The sequence below is a fragment of the Gilbertella persicaria genome, assembly GCF_025201335.1.
Source record: "Gilbertella persicaria strain CBS 190.32 chromosome Unknown B0P05scaffold_1, whole genome shotgun sequence".
Taxonomy (NCBI): Eukaryota; Fungi; Mucoromycota; class Mucoromycetes; order Mucorales; family Choanephoraceae; genus Gilbertella; species Gilbertella persicaria.
In genome coordinates, this window is record NW_026251962.1 from 58,914 (window position 1) to 81,864 (window position 22,951).

Below are 22,951 nucleotides of genomic sequence, written 5' to 3' on the forward strand. Positions count from 1 at the left end.
GGATATTTACAAATAAGGAAACCATAATTGTGCCTTTTAGATAACCAGGAGGATTAAAGAAGAATCTACATAGCCAATTTCCGGGCACAAGCTGTCAAAGTGTTAAGTAATTAATAATCAGTAATCATAATTAGTCAATAAATCAGGTAGTATAAAAGACACACTGGAAAAGATGTATTTTAGAGAAAAGAATTATTTTTGTAATAAAGAAGTACTGAACAGTCTCACTGTATTTCTTTGTTTCTTTCTATCTTCTATTATATCTTCATTCACAACCCAAACATCACACTTTAGAATAATTTTTTACAAAGACAATTGCTTGTCATTAATCTAGAACAGATCAAACTTGCCCAAAAGCAATCGTGTTTGAAGTGTCAAACAGGAGAACAATTACAGTATTTTACCCTAAGATTAGACGATTTCCAAAAAGAAAGAAAGAAAAGGATTGTATTGTACATTTACCTGGTAAAGAATGGTGTCGGAATACTTTCTTTACAAAAGACAACAAGGGGTTTAAAAACTTTTTTTTTCTCTCTTTCTTTCTCTTTTAATTTATTATGAGCAGCTCAACTCAACAACAAAGCAACTTGAAACAAGCTTTGGTTGCAGGTGCTTGTGCTGGTACTGCTGTAGATACTGCTTTATTCCCATTAGGTAACAAAAATATATGTAAAAAAAAAAAGGTCTAATAAATGTTAGATACCATTAAAACTCGTTTACAGTCTCAACATGGATTCATTGCTTCTGGAGGATTTCGTGGTATTTACTCTGGTCTATTGACTGCTGTGATTGGAAGCGCGCCAGGAGGCAAGTCATATCAATGCATCCATGTTTTATATTTATTCCATCATAGCCTCTTTGTTTTTTGTGACATATGAAGCCACCAAACGTTTATTAGGTGCCACAGTCGACAATGCACAATATGCACCCTTGATTCATATGGCTGCTGCTTCATGTGGTGAAACGGTGGCCTGTACAGTCCGAGTACCTACTGAAGTCATTAAACAACGTATGCAAACCAAACAATTCACCAAGACATCAGCAGCTGTCTCAAACGTGTTACGTACTGAAGGTATTTTGGGTATGTACCGAGGATTATTGTCTACAGTAGCGCGAGAAATTCCTTTTACATGTATTCAGTTCCCTTTATATGAATACTTTAAACGATCCTATGCTACTCTCAAGGGACGCAATACAGAACCTTATGAGGCTGCATTGATGGGATCCTTAGCTGGTGCTATTGCTGCTGGTACAACAACACCTTTAGATGTCTGTAAGACCCGTATCATGCTGTCCACAAAGAACCAAACCACTAAGCAATACGATGGTATTATATCGACCATGAGACGCATTGCAGCTGAAGAAGGTCCACGCGCTTTGTTTTCAGGTATTGGACCTCGTATGATGTGGATCTCAGTTGGTGGCAGTATCTTTTTAGGCGTGTATGAAAAGGCACTTAAAACGTTTGTACAGCTTCGTGTTTTAGACGGAAGATATTAGAGAAAAAAAAGAAAAGAAAAAATTATACTGCAATATAAACCCCCCCCCTCTCTCTCTCTCTCTCTCATATATATATATATATATACTTTTTTTTATTTTTTATTTTTTATTTTTTCTGATGATGGATTTACTGGTAGATGCCATTTTGGATTATACTCGCCTTTTAAGTCAATCAAAAACAGACTGTGTAGTCAGCTGGACACCTGAATTTATTGCACAATGTACAGATTGGTGTATTTATATTGAAACAGAATTAAGTGTATTAGACAAAGACAGACAAAAACACGTTCGACAACGCGCAGTAGACACATCTAACCTAGCAGTCCCACCTCTACCACAACTGCTGGATGCATTACACCAGTTTTTTTATGGATTACTTCAGAATGTATATATCAGCAACAATCTTTATTTATATATCCTCAAGAACTATCGGTTCTTGACAGTAGATCAAGAAATGCTTATACGAGATGTAGCACAGCTCTCAAGAAAAGCAACAACAGATCAAGTCTTATTAGACATGATAAAAGAACTTGAACAATCATAAAAAACGCGTATATTTTTTTTTATATTAAAATGCATGGTTTTGGTATGAAGGTTGAACAGGTTGACTTATTTGGTAACTACATGGGAAAGAAGAGAGGGAACGTCATCAGTCAATTGATCTAATTTTTTTTATCTTTGAAAACTTACCACCAATAACACCACAAGCCAAACGATCACCAGCGTTACCGGTAGTGGCAGAAAGTTCATGACCACCGAGACCAAGATCATCTTCATCAGCGTGAACGATAACAGTACGACTATAAAGATGTTAGTGATGACAATCATGATATGTATAGACATACCCAATAATAGACAAGGGACCAATCAACTTTAATTGAGAATCTTCAACCTTCAAGGTAGCTTCGCCAGAGGCGTTAGCAGTAATGTTACCCAAGTCACCAGCATGACGAACTTCGGCTTCAGGAGCACCGTGAGTCTTACCGTGAGGGTTATAGTGAGGACCAGCAGAGATACAACCTATAGATACGTGTTAACCGATTTTTTGTTTTGCATAAAGAGACTTACCATTGGTGTTGTCACCGAATTCGTGAATGTGGAAACCATGCTTTCCAGGCTTCAAACCAGTGAAAGAAGCATCAACAACAACAGGAGCATCTTCAGAAGCTTGAGAGAACTTGACGACACCAGAAACGTCGTTACCCTTGAGAACAGCAATTGCGTTAACCATTTTATAAATACTAAAGAAGAAAAAAGAAAAATGTAGAAAAAAAACCGAGACAAACTTATATAGAGACGCATGCGCATGGGAGAGACACTATATTTTCGCGTCATACATTGCATGTTTAGTAAGCTGGATTCAAGCCAATGAAAAAGAATTTTTATGGATAAACTTTGCAAATCCGTCCGATGCGTTTTTATTTGTTGCATGAGAGCCGTGTCATCATTTTTATTAAGGCTCAGATGCTATGTCTAATTTGACGTCTTGTGTGTTATATTTGATTATTTTTGAAATGATATAAAAAAGAAATAGGCTTATCACTTCTTCTTTTAGTGTTTGTTTCGCCTCCCTTTATCTATATATATCATCTCCTTGAATGTGAAATAAAGCAAAGTAGATGCTCTCAAATGGGCCATTCTAACCAAGCATAAGCAATGTTTCAGATCTTGATCCGTTACTGATTTTCCCGGAAATTTGTTGTCACGACAACCAGGAATATTGTCTGGATCTTATTCACACAATATAATGTTCCTTGCAATTTTTAATTAACTGTATAGCCAATTTGTTTTTACCCAATCAAAGCTGTTTATTTCATACGCAGCTTTTGTCTATGCTCCAGTACTTTTGATTGTTCTTTTTATTCTTCTTTCTCATCTGAACAAACAAAATGTCGCGCAGGGATGAAATAGCGTCACGATTAAAACACTTTAATGGTGGTGACCAATATGATGTAATTGACATTGTTGGTGAAGGTGCCTATGGTGTTGTATGGTAAGTGATTAACATTATCATGGCAAATATCTAACTTCTATGTCAGTTCTGCAGTCCATAAGCCTACAGGTCAAATGGTAGCTATTAAGCGTATTTTACCCTTTGATCATGCTATGTTTTGTCTTCGGACATTACGTGAAATCAAGTTACTCAAGTACTTTAATCATGAAAACGTGAGTTGTCATTACAAGATGAAGTGTTAACATGGCATAGATTATCTCTATTCTCGACATCATGAAGCCCAAATCACTAGACGATTTCACTGAAGTGTAAGTAAAAAAAGAGATGACCTCTGTTGCTGATCATAGATAGATACCTTATTCAAGAACTGATGGAAACAGACATGCACCGTGTTATTCGTACTCAAGACCTTTCAGATGACCATTGCCAGTATTTTACCTATCAAACATTACGTGCCTTAAAAGCCATGCATTCTGCTAATGTACTTCACCGTGACTTGAAGCCTTCAAATTTATTGCTGAACGCCAATTGCGACCTTAAGGTACGTACAGAAATAAAGGCGCAGGCATATTGAATGATAGGGGATAGATTTGTGATTTAGGGTTAGCCAGATCTGCCAATTCTGCAGATGAAAACAGCGGATTTATGACAGAATACGTTGCTACACGCTGGTATCGTGCACCTGAAATCATGTTGACATTTAAAGAATACACAAAAGCCATTGATGTTTGGTCTGTGGGCTGTATTTTGGCTGAAATGTTGAGCGGAAAGCCTCTTTTCCCTGGTAGAGACTATCACCACCAATTGACTTTGATTCTTGATGTACTTGGTACACCTACCATGGATGACTTTTATGGTATCAAGTCAAGAAGAGCTCGAGATTATATTCGTAGTTTGCCTTTCAAAAAGAGAATTCCCTTTTCTCGTTTGTTTCCTAATGCTAATCCCATGGGTAAAGTTGTTCGTCTATATCTAATGACTGACATTCGATGATAGCTATCGACTTGCTTGAAAAACTGTTGACATTCAATCCTGCAAAGCGTATTAATGTAGAAGAAGCATTAAAGCACCCATATCTTGAACCAGTAAGTCCATCCATCTTTGTATCTATCTTGTACTTACTTTGACTTAGTACCATGACCCTGATGATGAACCTGATGCTCCACCTATTCCTGAAAGTTTCTTTGACTTTGATAGATATAAAGATCAGCTCACCAAGGAACAACTAAAGCGTAAGTCTATTTTTGTATAAAAACAAACAAACTAACTTTTTTTCCATAGAAATGCTATACGAGGAAATTACTCATTAAGTTCTTTCTTATTATACCTTTATACACTTTATTGGAAAAAAAATTGTTATGAAAAAAATAAGATATTAAATAAGCAAAAATTAAATTCCAGAAATTAAGCAGAGCATGTGATATTCATATTATTACTTACATTAGGTTATGAGAAACAGCAGAGGATAGAAGGGTGACATATGTTAACCAGTATATGTAAAATATTGACAAGGATATGTGGAAGTAGTTGAATAATCTTCTCAATTGCATAATTGCTAAAAATGAGATAATCTCCAACTCATTACATTCATACCATTACACAATATGACCAACCAATACCAAACTGTGATTGACGCAAATAGAGGCTACTTTAAATTTTGTTCTTTTCTCTTTTTTCTTTGTTAAAGGGAGACAAGCTCGGTAGTATTTCCACCCTGCTGTTGGTCGTTACAATAACAATCTCAGTTGTCTTGGCGCTTTGTTTTTCATATAAATATAGTAATAAACTTTAAGACCTCTTTTTTCCTTATATCTCTCAAAGTAGCTAATAAGAATAATGTTCAGTTCAATCCATTCTTTTTTTTGGGGGTCGATTTTCTATCTAAAATAGGTGTCGAATATTGTAAAACCAAGACTTAGGATGGGCATTTATCTCATTTTCAGCCTTCGCTTCGGCAATATTTTGATTTTAAAAAACTCGGCTACAGAAGTTTTCTGGAGTAAAGTAGAGACTCGCAATTCACAAGTTAAACGAATTCACGACCAAACCAGGGTACAAGCAGAAAGTGAAAATGTATTATTACAAGACATCAAAGGTAAAAATCAGTCAAAATATTTATATTACTATATTCTCTTAACTTCGCATTTACAGTAAAGCGAGCCTAAAATTGAAGGAAAACGCCTTTAAAAAGAGAAACTCAAAGCCAAACAAACTTAAAGCCAAAGAAATTAGATACCAAACTAAAGGCTGAAGATCGACTGTAGGTAATTTAACACAAAATTAATGTCGTCTAATTTCTTTTCTAAACATACCAAATCACTGAATGATATGGTCTAGAACTTTAATGAAAAAACAATGTAGTTATAAAAATGTATTTATGTTCCTTGAGAGAAAAGTCTACTTCGCCGACAAACATTTTAGCATTAGCTAATAAATCAATGATTTTTTTTTTTTTTTTTTGGTTACCGGACTATATGCATTCATTAGTGATGGAAAAGTCACTACCAAAGAAAGAGAAGCTTCAAAGTAACAAGGCACCTACAATCAAGAAAAGAAAAGTAGCAAAGGACAAAAAAAAAACCACTATAGATGGGTTTATTGTAGAAGAACCAGCTACAGTGTATGATGACAGCTTTGTCAGTCACTCTAAACGACAAATCATTCAATGTTATAATAAAACTCGATTCTAAGCGTCTTGAAGTCAAAAATACATATCATTTTTAGGTCAATTTACCTTAGCCTATTATGATATTTCTCTTTCAAAAGGACATAAAGGGACAGTTGTTTTTTTGACTTAGTGCAATTAGTTTTTTTTTTTGGAAAGTAACATTTACTTTTTAGTTATGGACATTCGAAGTGACAAAATTTACCGTTCTTACTGTATACACATATGTTTTCTTTGGATGGATTCCCTCTCTCTTTACTTAAAGATAGCCTATATATTTTGTATCTCCTTTTTTGGCAAAAAAGGTAAATAAGATATGCTCAGGCCATGATAGGAGAAAACAAGCTTCTCCTATATCAACCAAGAGAAAATAGCTCCTTTGTTACATCCCCCCCTGCATTACGTTTTGAAATCAATTTTTGGACAACACTAAAGCTTGTCAAACCTACACCAAACCTTTTTGCCCTTTTCATGTGTCCCTAAACAAAACTCATAAGCTCCATTCTCACTCGTCACGCTCTTGGATTGTCAATCAGATGCTGATCAGAGCCAATCATTCACTTCTCTAACCTCTTTATGGAAACTATCAATCTTTTTTCGGTTTTTTAGTGCAACTCGAACAGAGATTATAAAATAACTTTTTTTTGTATATAGTTCAGCACTTTTTTTTCCACTTTTTTTCGCTTTTGTAAAGATAAGAAATTTTTTTCTCTATGAAAAATGGCTCAGCAGCCGCAACAAGAAACACAATTTAAATCTACTCCATTGGGTATTCCAGGCTTAACACATCCTATCATCAATGACCAGCAACTTGTCGAAATCCCAACCATTGATCTTAAGCCTGTACAAGTTGAACAGCCTTCCACTGCGCCTTTAACAGGTGTTTACTCTAGTTCAGGCTTTGATATGATTGGTGTACTTTCGAGGCTTGTGAACAGGTTAGCTAAATTTATTCTAGAATTTACGCTGATACATCCATAATTAGACCCAACCCTCAAATCAATTTAGGTCCGATTGACATGTCTTGTTCTTTCTTAGTGACAGATGCACGCCAATACGATTGCCCTATTGTATATTGTTCACCTACATTTGAGCATTTAACAGGTTATGTAGCCAACGAAATCGTAGGTCGAAATTGTCGGTTCCTTCAAGCACCCGATGGTCAAGTTACAGTGGGTTCACGTCGTACTTATACAGACAATCAAGCTGTTTATCACTTGAAGGCACAAATGTTACAAAACAAAGAACATCAAGCAAGTATCATCAACTATAGAAAAGGTGGCCAAGTAAGTCCAGATATATGCATGTAGCTCACGTACTTATCCATCATCAGCCTTTCGTCAATTTAATCACTGTTATTCCCATTACAAATGATGATGGTCAAGTCGCTTTTTTTGTTGGTTTACAAGTAGATCTTGTTGAACAGCCTAATGCTATTCTTGAAAAGATGAAAAGTAACGTATGAACTGGGCTGGCTCACTCATGCTGACTTCCCCCCTTTAGATGGTACTTATATGGTCAATTATCAACAAATGAACCTTCCTCCCTATATTCCTGGTAGTAGTAAGTAACACTCAATTATTTTTCATGCATTTATTTATCTTTTTTTTATTATTCAGGTTTCAGCTCGGAGCCTGTCGATGATTATTTCCGTGAACTACCCTCTACTGCTGCTGCTACTACTGCTTCTACTCCTACATCGACATTGGCTTCTCCTGAAGTTCTCGAACTTGTCAACTGTTCAGGCGAAAATGAACAACAACTGCAACAAGAATGGAACAAGTTATTGTTGGACCAATCAGAAGACTTTATTCATGTCTTGTCCTTGAAGGGCTTTTTCCTGTATTGCTCTCGCTCTGCTTCTCACTTGTTGGAACACGACCCTGAAGAACTGGTGGGTCATCCTCTGTCGTCTATTTGTCACCCCTCAGATATTGTGCCTGTGATGCGAGAAATCAAAGAATCAGCAAGCAGCCCAGATAAAGTCGTCAATCTGATTTTCCGTGTGCGTCGTAAATACTCGGGTTATATGTGGATGGAATGTCAAGGCAAGATTCATATCGATCAAAGCAAAGGCCGTAAATGTCTTATTTTGGCAGGACGCGAGCGTCCCATGTACGAACTGATTCGCAAGGAAATTGTGCAAGCCACAGATATTGCGAATGGCTCCGAGTTTTGGACCAAGACAAGTTTAACGGGGCTGTTCTTGCATGTTACTTCGTTGTGCGAAGATGTAGTGGGCTTCAGTGCAGATGCTTTACAAGGTGCTACACTCTACCAATATGTAGGTGATAATCATATACGTGATATTACGCGTGCTTTGGATTTAGTACGTGAGGGTCGTATTGTCAACCTGCATCATACAATACAGAACAACAAGGGCGATTATGTACCTGTGTTTTCTACTTTTTATCCTGGCGATATCTCGTTTGGTGTGGGTCGACCTAGTTTTGCTTTGATTCAAATCAGAGCCAAGGACAGTACAGAAATAGCTGGTGTGGAACCCACAGCTACACAAGGTTCTGATTTAGAAGAAAACATGTTTGCTGAACTAGAGACTGTCAGAGGTACTTCATGGCAATTTGAACTTCATCAACTCCAAATGGCCAATCGTAAATTAAAAGAACAACTCGAGAATTACACAAATCCAAAGCGCAGAAAGGTAAATCAAACGTGTATATATATGTGTGTTTAATGTGTGTAACTTACTCTTGTGTTAGCAAAAGAAAAAGTCTGTTACTTCTCCTGATATTCCTAAAATGTGTGCTCAGTGTCAAAGTACAGACTCACCCGAGTGGCGTAAAGGTCCTAACGGGCCGAAGGAACTCTGTAACGCCTGTGGTCTTCGTTATGCGAAAACATTAGCAAAGAAATCATAAATAATCCCTACTCCTATCATAATCTTAAAAGCACAAATAAATTTAACATGAACTTCAACTTTAATGTTGATAAAATCATTTAACTCGGTCAAAATGTATTCCATTCACTATCCCCGAATGTGTAGGCTTAAATGTCAACTAAAGCTTTTGGAATTATGTTAATAACTTCGGGACTACACTCTTGAACATGAAGTTGGTCTCTAGATATAAAAGATGTCAAAGCAAAAGAAGTTAGTATGATAAAGAAACAAAAACACTTTCTCCACTTTAATGTCAACCAAAAATACAAAAAAAAAAAGAGTATCACTTGATTCTTTTAACAAACAAAAATGTTTGTAGTTGATCTTTGAAGTTGAAGTTAATTCAAGTCAGTTTTATGCAGTGTCAAAAAAAAAACCCCCCTCCACATTTGTCATGTTGTTTGGAATCAAGACATTATGGCCTGATATTTTAGTATACGCGTCTAGAGACAGAAACTTACAGAGTTAAAAGAGAATGGCAATATTCACTTTATGATTAATATAACTCTTTCATACATCTTTACAGGTGAAGCTATTTCACCCAAAAAGGCAGGTCGTTCGAATTGTCGCGAATGAGTTTAAACTCCTTTTCAATCTATAGCAAAAAAAATGCTGGGCTATAAAATCTAAATTTAACTCTTGTTTCCTTTTTTTCTCTTCATCTTGCTCCATGTCTCATCAGCAATATCATCCTCAGTATTACGAGGAAGATAACAGAACAAATGCGCAAAATGAAGTGGACGCTATGTTGAACTCACTTGTAGGTCAACCTCAGCAAGGATATTATCAGAATAATGGGTATCAACAAGTAAGTCTAAAAAACAAAACAAAACAAAACAAAACAAAGCAAGTATGTTTATATACATGTTAGCCCAACTATTACTATTATCCTCAAAATACACCAACACCAACACCAGCACTTCCTGCAAGAACAGAAGCGAATGGCTATATCAAAAACACGACAGCAGATGATTCCAACAAGTATTATTACCCTCCTCAAGAAAATAACCATTATGGTTATCCACCGCCACCAGTAAACCCACACTATTATCCACCTAGTAACAATACGCCCTTACCTCAGCGAGTCTCTTCTATGAACGATACGTATGCAGCTCAAAATATGCCTATGCCAGTCCCTCAACTGCCTCAACACAGACGTCAGCCTTCTGGTAATAGTGACATCTTTCGTTACCATCATCAACGTAACCCTAGTCAAGGTACACCACCTGGCTCACCCAACCATCAGCATATGTTTCCTCAACCTCAGATGTATCCTCCTGCAGGCTACCCTGATGCTACACAGGAGTTGATCAACAGCTCTTATCGACCTACCATTCAACACCAAACATCTGATGTATCTACTCCTTCAACAGCCAGTAGCAGTACACCTGTGGGATTTGTAAGACCACCTGCACCTATGCAACCACCTAAGCGCGGGCAATCTTCACTTCGATCGAATATGATCATGACAATTGAGCGTCCTCGGTATGATTATCTACCAGAGAATGCAACAGAAGATGGTGAAGTACCTTTTATTCCTGTATCACCCGACACAGATAGCGATGAAGAAGAGTACTTTAGTGGTCATCGCGTGAATGAATATTCACCTACAACACAAACACATTCTTCTCCTCCTCCTCCTGTTGTTGTTCCTGCACCTACAGAAGTACAAGTCATGAAACCTGTGTTACAGCCTGTACCTCAACAAGAACAGGCACAAAAACAGGCACAAGAAGAGAAACCAGAGGAACCTAATTATGGTTTGATTTCTGTCTTGTCTGTTGCTTTTATGCGTGCAGTCAAGGGGCTCGAAAATGTTAGAGAATTATGGTGTGCCAGCGAATACAATGAATCATTTACAGGGTCCGAAGCAGTAACAATCATCAAGAATCTACTCAAGGAACAAGTGCCTGATGAATACTGTATCTTGGTCTGTAATACGCTGATGCGATCTCAACCTCCTTTGTTCTCACCTACACAGTATTCGCAAAAATCCTTGATCTCTAATTCGGTCAATGCAGATGATACGTATTATCTAGAAGAAGATGTGTCTGTGGATAATGTACCTACAGGTGTATTGCCTAGTTTGACACCTTGTTATAGTTATGCTTGTCAACCTGGCATGGGTGGTTGTTATTCAGAGTCTTGTCCTAATGTAGGCAAAGACTTTATCATTGAGAAGGTGAGCAATGACTATATCTATGTGAGACTGATATTATCTATTATTAGACGGATGAAACCACAGTACAACAAGATACTACAAAAACATCCATTAGCTCTCCTGCAGGTGGTTGGGTAAGACATTATTTTGGTCTCACTGATGAGCACTAACAATACATAGCTTGTATCGCATGAAGCTTGGTCTGCTAGAATGGACCGAGAATTCCTCAAGGCGCTAGACAAGAAAGAGATTGGTCGACAAGAAGTGTTGAACGAAACCATTTATTCAGAAGAAAAGTACTTGGCAGACTTGACCATTCTCCATGAAGTCGTTGTTAAGGGTATTGAACAATCAGGCGTCATTGAGGCTGATCGTGTGGGTGCTTTTATCCAAACTGTGTTCAATAACTACCAAGAACTGTTACAGATGAGTGACTCCATGTTTAAAGATATGTTGGCTCGTTATCGTCAATACGAAGGCCAATGTGTGCCTACGATTGGTGATATTCTTGTTCAGCATATGCAGTTTTTTGAAGAAGCCTATGTCAAGTACAGTCCACATGCACTCTTGGCCAAGTATTTGGCTGAAGCAGAAATCAAGAACAATCCTGAATTTGACAAGTTTTGCAAAGAACTTGCTAAGCATGACCGTACCAATCGTTTGCCTATCTGGCATTATCTGTTGAGTCCAGTTACACGTATGCAGCGTTACCCATTGTTGATTGAAGCTCTTTTGAAAAAGACACCTGAAGATCATCCAGACCATGTCTTCTTGACACGCAGTTATGATATTATTCGGTCTGTAGCCACGAAGGCTGATAACACAGCCACAAATATCAAGAAACGCTTAGCTATCTTGCATATTCGTGACAGCATCAGTTTCAAACAAGGCGAAACGTATGACTTGCAACTAAACGATCCTAACCGTCGTCTTTACCATAAGGGTACACTGAAGCGTCGTAGTGGGTCTTTGGATGTAGCTGACAAGAACGACATTTATGCGTTTGTGTTTGACCATATGTTACTGATGACCAAACTTCGTAAGACAAACACAGGGGAAGAATATCGTCTTTGGAAAAAGCCTATTCCATTACAAATGTTGGTTGTTCAAAACAATCCTTCTTCTTCTGTGAAATACCAAGCTTCAGGCACTTCTTCTTCTTACACGCTACCTCAGACTTCTTCAGGCACTACGTTGACGCTTCATCATTTGGGGTCTCGAGGGGGTGCAGTTTATTCCTTTTTTTGTTCTTCTGTGGAAGAGAAACAGACATGGGTCAAGGCCATTGATGATGCCAAGGTCACACTCAAGAAACGTCATGGTGATTCTGAAGTGTTTGAACTTCGTCCTTTAGACGATATCAACTTTAGGAACACTGGATCTGGTCCATCCACAGGCACAACCACACGCATTAATTGTTCTGTACCCTTTATTTCCCAAACAGGCGAAAAGAAGATTGCCATCGGTACTGAAAACGGTGTGTTCTTCAAGACGGAGGGACAAGATCATTCTGTACGTCGTATCATTCAATGCGAAAGTGTATTACAAATGGCCGTGATTGAAAAGTTCCATATCTTGGTTGTCTTGACTGAAAAAGCATTGAAGGCTTATCCTATTGATACTCTGGACTCTAGAACCAATCCCCGTGCGATTGACCGTCAAGAAGTCGAGATTGCTCAACATGTCAATTTCTTCCAAGTCGGGTTCTGTAATGGTCGAGACATGCTTGTGTTCAAAAAGAAGAAGAATACCACCAGTGTGTTTACTGCTCTTGAACCCTTTTGTGATTTACGTGACCCTAAAAACGAAAAGCATTTAACCCATCGTCCTTCTATCTTTAGTAATCGTCCAGACTATTTGAGATGGTTCAAGAAATACAAGGATTTCTATGTGGGTGCAGAAGCAAGCAACATCCATTTCCTCAAGGCCAAATTGAACATTGTCTGTGAGCGTGGATTCGAAGTGATTGATCCTGAGAATTTGACAGTAGGACGTGATATTCCTGATTCTGAAGATCCTGAATTCTATTTCGTAACACGCCATACAGAACCATTGAAGCCTTTGGCCATGTATCGTATCAATGACAAGTTCTTGTTGTGTTATGATCGTTTTGCGTTCTATGTCAATAATCGTAATGGCTCACTTGTGCCTCGACCTGACAAGAGAAAGTAAGTTGTTTGAGACTATTCGCATGTTACTTATCCATCTAGACCTGCTACTATCTGTGATTGGGAAGGTACACCAAGTCATATTGTGTATGAGCATCCTTATATCATTGCCATTGATCCCTACTTTATCGAAATTCGTCATGTAGATAACGTAAGTATACATGTATCTATGAAGCATGAACTAATTTATATATATATATATATACATATGTAATAGGGTGAGCTTGTACAGATTATCTCGGGTGAAAACATTCGCCTTGCTTACTACAATGGCGGTGGAGAACGACCTGTGATTCATGTCTGTATGTCACACAGTCAAAAGCCTGATACACAAGCTTTGTTCCATTTAGTGTTGAGCAATCATCGCAATTCTGCTGGATATCCTCGTCGATAAAGAAAGAGAAAAACATACCATTTATTTAATAAACTTTAAGTTTAAAAGCAGGCAGTGCCATGCCATCCAATGTAACTAAATTGACCATGGATTGATGCATACCATAATAAATGGTGAAGGGTGTGTCTGGTTTATCTGAAAGATATAATCGCACAGAGCCCTTGGAGTCATCACACACGATTGTTTTCAAGAGTGCTATCTTGCTAGACTCAATAGAGAAACCAAAGACTTGTTCATACGCTTTCAGGTGCCAGGGTTTATGTAGATACTTGAACTCAACCACGATACTCGTATGTCCTGATGGCGTTGTCTCAAGATAAGCTTTATCAGGTAAGGGCGTGGCTTGATGGCCCTGCCCTTGTTTGGCCTTATGGGCTGCGATGGCTAATCGCTTTCCTACACTGGACAATCCACAAGCTGAGAGATGCAAGCGATCATCCAGGTCTACATCAAGACTAGCAACACCTGCAGTAAATGGACATGAGCCCATCAGTTGAAACTGAGCATCTTGTACAGTCTTCCAGTGTTCCATCATGGCTGGCACATTCACACGATGCGGTCCAATCTGTACAAACACCAAAGGCAAGTTGGGTTGCTCTAGATCAGCGCGCAGGGTAGAGAGCCAATGTTGAAACCTGTCGAGATAGGTGTCTGCATCTTGTTTGTTGGATGTGTCTGATTCGCCTTGATACCATAGGATGCCAGCCACAGAATGAACCTGTTGAATTCTGTCCCACATGGCGCCATAGAGTGTCGTATCTGCTGTCTGTGTATTCAGTTCAGCAGGACGTTGCCAGTCAGAAAGGGATGTACCGCCATGAGCACTGGCGATCAAGCCCAATGGCACATCAGGCATGATGGCACGATACATATTTGCAAATCCAACAGCCAAAGAAGCACCTCGCGTTTCAAGTAAGTGAGGATCGCGTACGGTTGGATCAGGAAGTGTGTGATGGACAGATCGAGGTGATTGATGAAGTTGATGCGAAGGATCTCGGTCAAACGGTCTCCAACGTTCTGAAGAATCATACAAGAATACATGGGGTTGAGGTTCCTTGCACAGCTCATGTCCTGTAAAAGGGTCTCGATAGTAACCATGGCCCCGCATGTTGCTCTGGCCAGCCATGACCCATAGATCGCCTACATAAAATGGGCCCATCTTTTGAAGTGTGTAAGGCCCGCCTACAGGAAATTCATGAATATCATGGTCTATTTCAACATAGGCGCTGTTTGTGGTTGGGTTGCGCTGTAACACTTGGTGAGGAACAATGGACGTGTAGACCATTCAACAAAAAAAGGAAAGAGGGAGTGAGGGGCACAAGTAACACATGAAATCATCGTTTTTTGATTGATTGGCTGTAATGTTAATCAGGGCAGACTTGTGTTTCCTATTGAAACAATACCAGGAGTTTTTGAACAGAGGACTGTTAAACAAACAAAGCATAAACAAGAAGGCGTTTTATATACGCTAAATAAGCGTGTTTATTTAAAGATGAAAGATATGTACGGAAACCTCGAAAGATGATTTTTGATGGTATAGAAATAAATGCAGAAATGTATGTATAAATGAGGAAAGTATAACCTAGGAAACAAGCAATAACCGAACCAAGAGTAATGCGACCAGTGTCATTGTAACAATCGAAAAATCATTATTCACTGTTGCTGAAATCAATTGCTTGTGTTGCATATTTGAATAAAGGAGTAAAAGAAAGAAGAACAAAAGGGAAATTTTGTTGTGGCTCGTTTTAAGATCGAGACAAAACACAAATGAAGTAATTGTCGGTCATGGAAAAATTGTCCAAAATAAAGCAATGGCTATATACTGTTCATCACTATGAAGGGGAAAGAAGCACAATGTTGTCTACTTGGCTCCTCAAAAATGTCCAAAGTCTTTTTTTTTTCTTTTTTGGTAACAAATGAGAGGGAGAAACCTTTTGTTTGTTTCTAGCCTCATACAGAAGCACATCTTGGCCATAGGCCTATCCTAAGACTTTCAAGCAGCTATTTCTTGCCTTGATCTGGAATCGAAAGAACTCTACTAGCTGAAAATATGACTCCTCATTCCGGCGAAACTTTTTCTTTTTTTTTCTTCTTCTTTTTTTTTACCGAGCTTGTACAGGTTCATCTAAGGACTTCCAGCTAGAGCCTACCATGGGCTGCTAATCCGCCTTTAGTATGTTTATGGAAATCTCTCTTCCCTTTACAACACCGCAAGTTACACAAATTAATCAGTAAACAAGTTCAGATAAATTTGTAATTGTGGTATACGACTTTATAAATAACTACGGTTGAGCTTTCAAATGGTTGTATTGTGTTACTCTATAAACCACGTTTATTTATTGTCTAATGGTTATTTTTAAACAAGCTTTATTTTTATTTTTATTTTAGGCGTTTCCTGGTACAACACTTGTTTAGGATCTTGGCTAATTGTTTCTCTCTTATGACTATACAAGTATCTAACTAGTCTATTACTCTTCTTCTTCTTGTTCTTCTTCACAAGCCATAAGCATTTGAAGCATATTAGCAAGTTGAGGATCATCTAAAAATATGAATACAATGCCTAAGAAATGTATAGAATGGAACTTACCAGGCTTCAAAGCTTGTGCCTTCTTGAATGCTTCAATGGCTTCTTCATACAAGTCAATGGCTTGATCTTCATCATCAGCCAAATTAGACTGATTGATACGGTTCATAGCAAGCTACAACACCATCAATAACAACACACAACAAAAAGACATACCATTTCCCAAACCCAAGGGTTCTCCTTTTCATGTTTAGCAGCATGCAATGTGTTGGCCTTCAATAATAGCTCTTCAATCTTTTTCATAGTATCCAAACTTTCTTTCTCACTTTGACCTTCCTTTGTTTGGTTTAAAAGACAAGCAGCCCATAAGGTTAAAAATTCATCATTTTCCTTATGCTTAGGTAGCTGTTGAATCAATTCAATCACCGTGTTTAGTACTTTTGTTGTCTGGTCATTAGGGACAGGTTGAGATAATAATTGACCAAATGTTCTGATCTCATTCAAGACAGTATGGGCTTCTTTTAACATGGCTTCATCTACTTGTTCTTCCTCTTTGGTTGCTTCTTTGAAACGATCTATGGATTCTTTGTACAAGTCCAATTGCTCTTTTGAAGGTATTTGCTTTTCGACTAATTCATCTAAAGCATCTGTATCTTCAGGATCAAGCTTTTCTTGTTCTTCAGTAAAGAAGTTCAATTGCTTGTGGCGAATGGATAAAGCAAGAGCAATGGCAGCACCTGAAATAGCCAACTTAATGTCAGCTGTCTTGGTCTTTTCACCACGCAAGACATCAAGTCCTTCACGAATACTCTCTTGGACATCAATACCCTTTCCAAGCTCTACAAGACAAGTAGCATACCCAACACGGTTCTCGGGTTCTTCTTTTTGATATTTCTCAAGAGCCAAGTCAAACAAACGAAGCTTGATGTCCTGATTGGATTCTTCAATAGCCATCACAAGAAGTTCTTGAGCTGAAGGTTCGGTATCGATCGTTTGTCCTTGAGCGTCTTTACGAATAAAAGATATTTCGACCTCGCCTACGTCGCAGCCTTGACAGAGATCGTCAACACAGTCTTCAGCATGACCTTCTTCTTTGTCAGTACGGATACGCTTGTTTTCGACAACAGTGTCTTGATCTTGATGAGTACGTTTTGACATATATATACAAAAAAAATGAATGCATAAATGAAATTCATCTCTAAAACACGACGCGGTTTCTTGTGGCTTGGTATAAAAGATGCATGAGATTCAGAGAAGAAAAAAAAAAAAAGATTGTCTATTCTTATGTTCCAAACACGTATTGTTCCTTGGATAAACTATGAAGAATTCGAAACTGTCTACCACTGGTTATTCTCAGACAGAACGGCACAAGTAGAACAGGTCAAACGTGGTATTGATCGCGTATGTTCATAGGCTTCCAAAAAAAAAAACATTCATTGACTTTGCATTAGGTTCAAACATGGATAAATAGAGGTGAAATCCCTCCTTCTGTAGAGATGACAGCAGCATTTATTGAACTCATCATTCGCGATGAACAGTTTGGTCATCACCATTCGCATAAAGAACTAAGACTCATGTACGCCATGGCCATTGTTCGGTTTGTCAATGGCCTTGTGGATCGCGAACAAAAAGGTAAATTTGCCAAGTCTATTCAAGTACTTGCACGCAGTATGGGTTTGCCTACTTGGTTTGTTGATTTACGTCATGCAAGTACCCATGAGCGTTTACCAAGTTTGATTGTCTTGCGTGATGGGGCTATGCAAGCTGTTGCCTGGCTTCATGATCATTATTGGGTCCGCAACCTCAAAAGCACAGAGCAGAAACAGATGCTACAGCATAATCCAGAGATCAAGGTCAAGCTGAACCAGTACAAAGATTGCAGAAAGACGTTTATCAAGGAGAAATACAATGATCCTACACCTTATGTGACCTGTATTCAGAGTTTAGTGGAATTGATGAATGATGATGTGATACATCAAGAGATTATTCCGTTACTGTTAGGCGTAGGCGGACTAGTGCCTACCAGCAAAAAGAAGCGTGCATCAGCAGAGCATATGCAGATCTCAAAGGGATTGATTGAACTCTGGACACCTTTGATTCAAGGCCTGGATGATGGATTTCCTGATTTTGGGCAACAATTAGTGTCTTGTATGATAGATAAGTTGGACGCAAAGGATGGTAAGTGCCTATTTCTATACCAAGCAACTTATTCTGTTCTTTTAGATTTCGAAATAAACCAAGTCTTATTGAACCCATACGCTGCTTTTGTAAGTAGATAGAGTCCTTGGGTATCTATTGACTCTCATGTAGGCTACAAAAGATGGAGCTGAAGATGTCACCAAAGCACCTTCTTATCTATTGACATTGAGTAAGATCAACATAGATCACCGTATAACTCACATCTTTCCTTTCCTCTTTATTATTATTATTATTATTAGCCTGTTGGTTAAGGCATTTTGTACAAGAATTCAAACAACCTCGCAAACATCGTACATTAAGCCATTTGACTATAGACGATATCTTGGAATCTTCACTTCGACGCCCTAATTACTAGTACGTTGATTGAATCATAAAATATTCATCTCATGTTCTTTAGTACTCGATTTATACTGCAAAGTATTGCTACAGTGGATCCGGAGTTAGGTCAGTCCATAAAGCCCTTTACAAAATACATGGATCAAATGATTGTCAAGTCCATCAAAGACAAGGTAAACGAAACCATCTCAACAAAGATATTAACCCCTCTTATAGTCCAATCAAGACACATTGCCCCTAAGCAAACAAGACCAACAAGGACTTGAGCAAGAATTAGAACAGTTGGCATCACAACTTGTCACTCTAAAAACCGATAAAAAGGTACCTAAAAAGAGAAAAGTATCAAGACAACAAGAAGATAAGATGGATATCGACACAAGCCATTGGGCACTCTATCCAGATTGGAAGCCTTGTCCTATGGGTACGCTGCCCAATGGTAAAGTACCTTGTCTTGACATACCACAATAAAAGAAAATCATGCATACACCATATAATAAGCCACATATGTAGGACTTGCTTTGTGACTTGTTTGAATTTAGACGCACAAAAAATAATAGCTACCTGTCTGATAGAAAAAAAAAATAATAAGGTCCACTTTTTTTTTCTTTATATACTCATGGGATATAAAGCAAAGAACAAGCAACCAGCACCTGAGCCTCTTGAAAAGCCTAAGCGTGAAGGTCTTTCTAGAAGACAAAAGGCTAAGCTTAACAAAGCTAAGGCTAAGCCTGTTGAAAAGAAGGACAACAAGAAGCGTCAACAAGGGGAACAAGTTGAAAAGAAAACTGTTAAAAAGGCCAAATTAGCTGAACCTGCTGAAGATCTTTGGGACAATCTCGAAGTAGCTTCTGACGATAACAGTGAAGATTTAGATGACGAATTTGATATGAGTGATTTCGAGAATGCTGCTAACAGCGATATGGAAGAAATGGACCAAGAAGAAGAAGAAGAAGAAGAAAAAGACATTTTCCCTAAGGCTGATAATAGTTTCCTCGGTTCTGATTCTGAAGAAGAACAAGAAGAACAAGAAGAAGAAGAGGAGGAGGAGGATGAATATGACAGTGACACTATTGCAGAGGTAGGACATACATGAATAGTATATAAACTAACATTTTGATTCTATAGGGTCAAGGTCTTGATGAACGTACTTCTCGTAAAATCGAAGCTCGTGCTGCTCTTGAAGCAGCTGCAGCTGAAGCAGAATTGAAGGAACAAGCCAACCAAGACAGTGAACTCGAAGAAGATGAACGCTATGAACTTCCTGAAGGTGAAGAAGATGAACTTGTAGCTGATGTTACTGTTGTCAGCCAACGTCTTAAGGACATTGTGAATGTTCTCAACGACTTTAAAAAGTTACGCCATCCCAACCATAGCCGTCAAGACTATGTTGACCGTCTTATTAAAGATATTGCCAGTTACTATGGTTACTCTGAGTTCTTGGCCGAAAAACTATTCAATCTCTTCCCTGTTTCTGAAGCTATTGAATTCTTTGAAGCTAACGAAGTGCCTCGTCCTGTCACTATTCGTGCCAACACCCTCAAGACCCGTCGTCGAGATCTTGCACAAGCCTTGATTAACCGTGGTGTTAACTTGGAACCTATTGGTAAATGGAGCAAGGTGGGTCTCCAAGTGTTTGATTCCCAAGTACCTATTGGTGCCACTCCTGAATATCTTGCTGGTCACTACATGCTTCAAGCTGCCTCTTCTTTCTTGCCTGTCATGGCACTTGCCCCTCAACCCAATGAGCGTGTGCTTGATATGGCCTCTGCTCCAGGTGGTAAGACAACACACATTGCTTCTTTGCAAAAGAACACGGGTATGGTATTTGCCAATGATTTCACCAAGGAGCGTCTTAAGAGTCTGATTGCCAACATTCACCGTATGGGTGTCAAGAATGCTGTTGTCTGTAACTACGATGGTAGAGAATTCCCCAAGGTCATTGGTGGCTTTGACCGTGTCTTGTTGGATGCCCCTTGTTCAGGTACGGGTGTTATCTCCAAAGATCCCAGTGTCAAATTGAACAAGACTGAAAAAGATTTTATTGATATCCCTTTCCTTCAAAAGCAATTGATCTTGTCTGCTATTGACTCTGTTGATGCCAAATCAAAGACAGGTGGCTATATTGTTTATTCTACTTGTTCTGTGACTGTGGAAGAAAATGAAGCTGTCGTGAACTATGCTTTATCCAAGCGTCCTAATGTCAAGCTGGTCTCTACCACACTTGATTTTGGTCGCGAAGGTTTTGTGTCTTATCGTGGCAAGTCTTTCCATCCCAGTCTCAAGTTGACACGTCGTTTCTATCCTCATGTGCATAACATGGATGGTTTCTATGTTGCTAAGTTCAAGAAGTTGGATAATAAGTACGATAACCATAAGGACGAAGATTTGAAGAAGGAAGAACAAGAAAACAAGGAGGAAGACAAGGAAACAGTAGGTTTCAATGAAGAAGAAGATGCTCAATACATTGAAGGTAAGAAATACAGTATGATATGTGTACATTGGCTTATACACAAATCTATAGAAACCAAGATGATTCAAAGAAAGAAGAAGGGTTACAAGAAATAATTTATGTAATAATAATCACACTTTAATTACCATTTTCATGCATTATGTACACACACACACACACACACATTCATATAAAATAGATAGAATATTTATTCAAGAAGATCTATGCTTTTCTAGCATTTTGGTCAATAGCAAGACTTTTTCATTGCTACATGCACGTTCTAACTGAGCGTTTAAATTGGGCCTATTTTCGTAATGTTTACTTTCACAACGAGTGGGTATCTGTGTCTTTTCTTCTAGATAAGAGCTGTGCTTTGTCCATAATGGCTTCTTTGGGTCTATTGAAGTGTCTTGTTCCATTGTAGGTGATAGACAATTGCCTATTATTTGCTGACTTAATCTATTTTTCCATATTTTCTTTAACTTTGATTCAGACATAATGATAATATAAAAAAAAAAGAAAGAAAGAAAAGAAAAGAAAAAAAAAGGGCTGATAATAACTTTTTTTATTTATATCTATTTTTGTTACTCGGATTTGCCATAGTAACAAAATAAAAATAAGGCTCAAATCATTTGTATGAAATTTGAATCAAGACTATTTCTTTTTGATCCATTCATTAAAAAAAAAGAGAGAGAGCCTTGGCAACAACGTCTATTGTTTAAAATAGCTGTCGCTCTTTTAATTCTTTTTTCTAAATTTATACTTTATGTTACGCAGTCGTTCTTCTGGTTTTGTACAGTCAGATTGGAGAAATTCAGCGCTCCACTCAATAGATTTTTCAGCGGTTGCACAGAGAATTTTTCGTCCCACTATCCCACAAAAATAGATCAGCTAAAACACCAATATTTACTCTTTTCTTTTTTTTTTTCCGAACTATGATGCTTTTCCTCATGACAAAGGAATCCACTGGTCTCCGGCCCAGATGGTAGTGGACCCAGTCTGCGTCCTAAGTGAAGTGTACTTGGAACCATTTCTCCGGCGATGGAACCTGACACTGTTAGCGCATGTCAAGATGGGAAACTTTCATCTCCAAAACTGCGTCTATTTACCTCCTTGCTCCCCTGAACTAAATCCAATTGAACAGTTTTGGGCATTTGTGAAAAACCTGGTCAAGAAAGACAAGCTCTTGGACAATGAAACTTTAACGCAAAGAATCACCGAAGCATGCCTCCAGATTACAAAGAAGGACCTTACTGATTTCATCGGCCGTTCTGCAGGTCGCATCGACGATTGCCTCAACAAACTCCTTTTGTAGTTTTATCAATAAAAAAAAAAGATATTGTGCTTACAGTTCTTGCAGGTTAGCGAAAAATGAAATACAGGATTTTTATAATGTTTGCTTAGTTTATTGTTTTCTGATTGGATTAGATGATTTGGCCGTTTTCATCATATTTGATTGGCCGAAAAATTTGAGTGAGTTGACCGACAAGAAGGAATGAAAAGAAGGGAGAGAATGATATTCAACTAAGAGATAACATCATTGGTGAAGCAGTGACATTGTCAAAATCTGCACACCTGAATGAGGATGGTCAGTGAAGGAGAATCTTTAGAGAATCTACTGTATTGGAGATGAAAGTTTCCCATCTTGACATGCGCTAACAGTGTCAGGTTCCATCGCCGGAGAAATGGTTCCAAGCACACT

At 38.2% G+C, this 22,951-nt stretch overlaps 9 protein-coding genes across 9 annotated transcripts; 6 read left to right on the forward strand and 3 right to left on the reverse strand.

Moving 5' to 3' along the window:
* Nucleotides 1–533: 533 nt before the first annotated feature.
* B0P05DRAFT_520519 (mitochondrial carrier domain-containing protein) lies at nucleotides 534–1,615 on the forward strand. The gene is made up of 3 exons (XM_051575773.1): nucleotides 534–654; nucleotides 700–807; nucleotides 854–1,615. Exons 1-3 carry the CDS (start codon nucleotides 558–560, stop codon nucleotides 1,498–1,500), a joined length of 852 nt encoding a protein of 283 aa, XP_051439563.1. The 5' UTR covers nucleotides 534–557; the 3' UTR covers nucleotides 1,501–1,615.
* A 461-nt stretch (nucleotides 1,616–2,076) lies between these two features.
* B0P05DRAFT_792 (copper/zinc superoxide dismutase) lies at nucleotides 2,077–2,780 on the reverse strand. Its single transcript, XM_051583863.1, has 4 exons — nucleotides 2,569–2,780; nucleotides 2,346–2,520; nucleotides 2,191–2,300; nucleotides 2,077–2,120 (listed from the first exon to the last, which is right to left on the reverse strand). Exons 1-4 carry the CDS (start codon nucleotides 2,729–2,731, stop codon nucleotides 2,110–2,112), a joined length of 459 nt encoding a protein of 152 aa, XP_051439564.1. The 5' UTR covers nucleotides 2,732–2,780; the 3' UTR covers nucleotides 2,077–2,109.
* A 609-nt stretch (nucleotides 2,781–3,389) lies between these two features.
* Nucleotides 3,390–4,764, forward strand: B0P05DRAFT_567529 (mitogen-activated protein kinase; the record flags this gene model as incomplete). Its single annotated transcript, XM_051581143.1, has 8 exons — nucleotides 3,390–3,493; nucleotides 3,540–3,666; nucleotides 3,707–3,762; nucleotides 3,806–3,995; nucleotides 4,043–4,406; nucleotides 4,451–4,539; nucleotides 4,587–4,686; nucleotides 4,736–4,764. The coding sequence occupies 8 exons, from the start codon at nucleotides 3,390–3,392 to the stop codon at nucleotides 4,762–4,764; spliced, it is 1,059 nt and encodes a 352-aa protein (XP_051439565.1).
* A 2,017-nt stretch (nucleotides 4,765–6,781) lies between these two features.
* On the forward strand, nucleotides 6,782–9,092 carry B0P05DRAFT_520536 (PAS domain-containing protein). The gene is made up of 6 exons (XM_051575774.1): nucleotides 6,782–7,057; nucleotides 7,105–7,405; nucleotides 7,453–7,573; nucleotides 7,623–7,682; nucleotides 7,739–8,781; nucleotides 8,840–9,092. Exons 1-6 carry the CDS (start codon nucleotides 6,840–6,842, stop codon nucleotides 8,996–8,998), a joined length of 1,902 nt encoding a protein of 633 aa, XP_051439566.1. The 5' UTR covers nucleotides 6,782–6,839; the 3' UTR covers nucleotides 8,999–9,092.
* Nucleotides 9,093–9,665: 573 nt separating this feature from the next.
* Nucleotides 9,666–13,795, forward strand: B0P05DRAFT_520540 (CNH domain-containing protein). The gene is made up of 6 exons (XM_051575775.1): nucleotides 9,666–9,826; nucleotides 9,890–11,200; nucleotides 11,248–11,313; nucleotides 11,360–13,347; nucleotides 13,390–13,498; nucleotides 13,565–13,795. Exons 1-6 carry the CDS (start codon nucleotides 9,689–9,691, stop codon nucleotides 13,739–13,741), a joined length of 3,789 nt encoding a protein of 1,262 aa, XP_051439567.1. The 5' UTR covers nucleotides 9,666–9,688; the 3' UTR covers nucleotides 13,742–13,795.
* Nucleotides 13,767–15,026, reverse strand: B0P05DRAFT_460486 (SGNH hydrolase-type esterase domain-containing protein; the record flags this gene model as incomplete). Its single annotated transcript, XM_051574011.1, has 1 exon — nucleotides 13,767–15,026. One exon carries the CDS (start codon nucleotides 15,024–15,026, stop codon nucleotides 13,767–13,769), a length of 1,260 nt encoding a protein of 419 aa, XP_051439568.1.
* A 794-nt stretch (nucleotides 15,027–15,820) lies between these two features.
* Nucleotides 15,821–17,535, reverse strand: B0P05DRAFT_520543 (uncharacterized protein). Its single transcript, XM_051575776.1, has 3 exons — nucleotides 16,482–17,535; nucleotides 16,329–16,440; nucleotides 15,821–16,280 (listed from the first exon to the last, which is right to left on the reverse strand). Exons 1-3 carry the CDS (start codon nucleotides 17,421–17,423, stop codon nucleotides 16,210–16,212), a joined length of 1,125 nt encoding a protein of 374 aa, XP_051439569.1. The 5' UTR covers nucleotides 17,424–17,535; the 3' UTR covers nucleotides 15,821–16,209.
* A 6-nt stretch (nucleotides 17,536–17,541) lies between these two features.
* On the forward strand, nucleotides 17,542–19,393 carry B0P05DRAFT_520549 (Las1-like-domain-containing protein). Its single transcript, XM_051575777.1, has 6 exons — nucleotides 17,542–17,666; nucleotides 17,717–18,443; nucleotides 18,489–18,532; nucleotides 18,576–18,633; nucleotides 18,704–18,818; nucleotides 18,862–19,393. Exons 1-6 carry the CDS (start codon nucleotides 17,550–17,552, stop codon nucleotides 19,064–19,066), a joined length of 1,266 nt encoding a protein of 421 aa, XP_051439570.1. The 5' UTR covers nucleotides 17,542–17,549; the 3' UTR covers nucleotides 19,067–19,393.
* Nucleotides 19,394–21,448, forward strand: B0P05DRAFT_501531 (NOL1/NOP2/sun family-domain-containing protein). Its single transcript, XM_051575455.1, has 3 exons — nucleotides 19,394–19,878; nucleotides 19,926–21,270; nucleotides 21,322–21,448. The coding sequence occupies exons 1-3, from the start codon at nucleotides 19,417–19,419 to the stop codon at nucleotides 21,363–21,365; spliced, it is 1,851 nt and encodes a 616-aa protein (XP_051439571.1). The 5' UTR covers nucleotides 19,394–19,416; the 3' UTR covers nucleotides 21,366–21,448.
* Nucleotides 21,449–22,951: the final 1,503 nt, after the last annotated feature.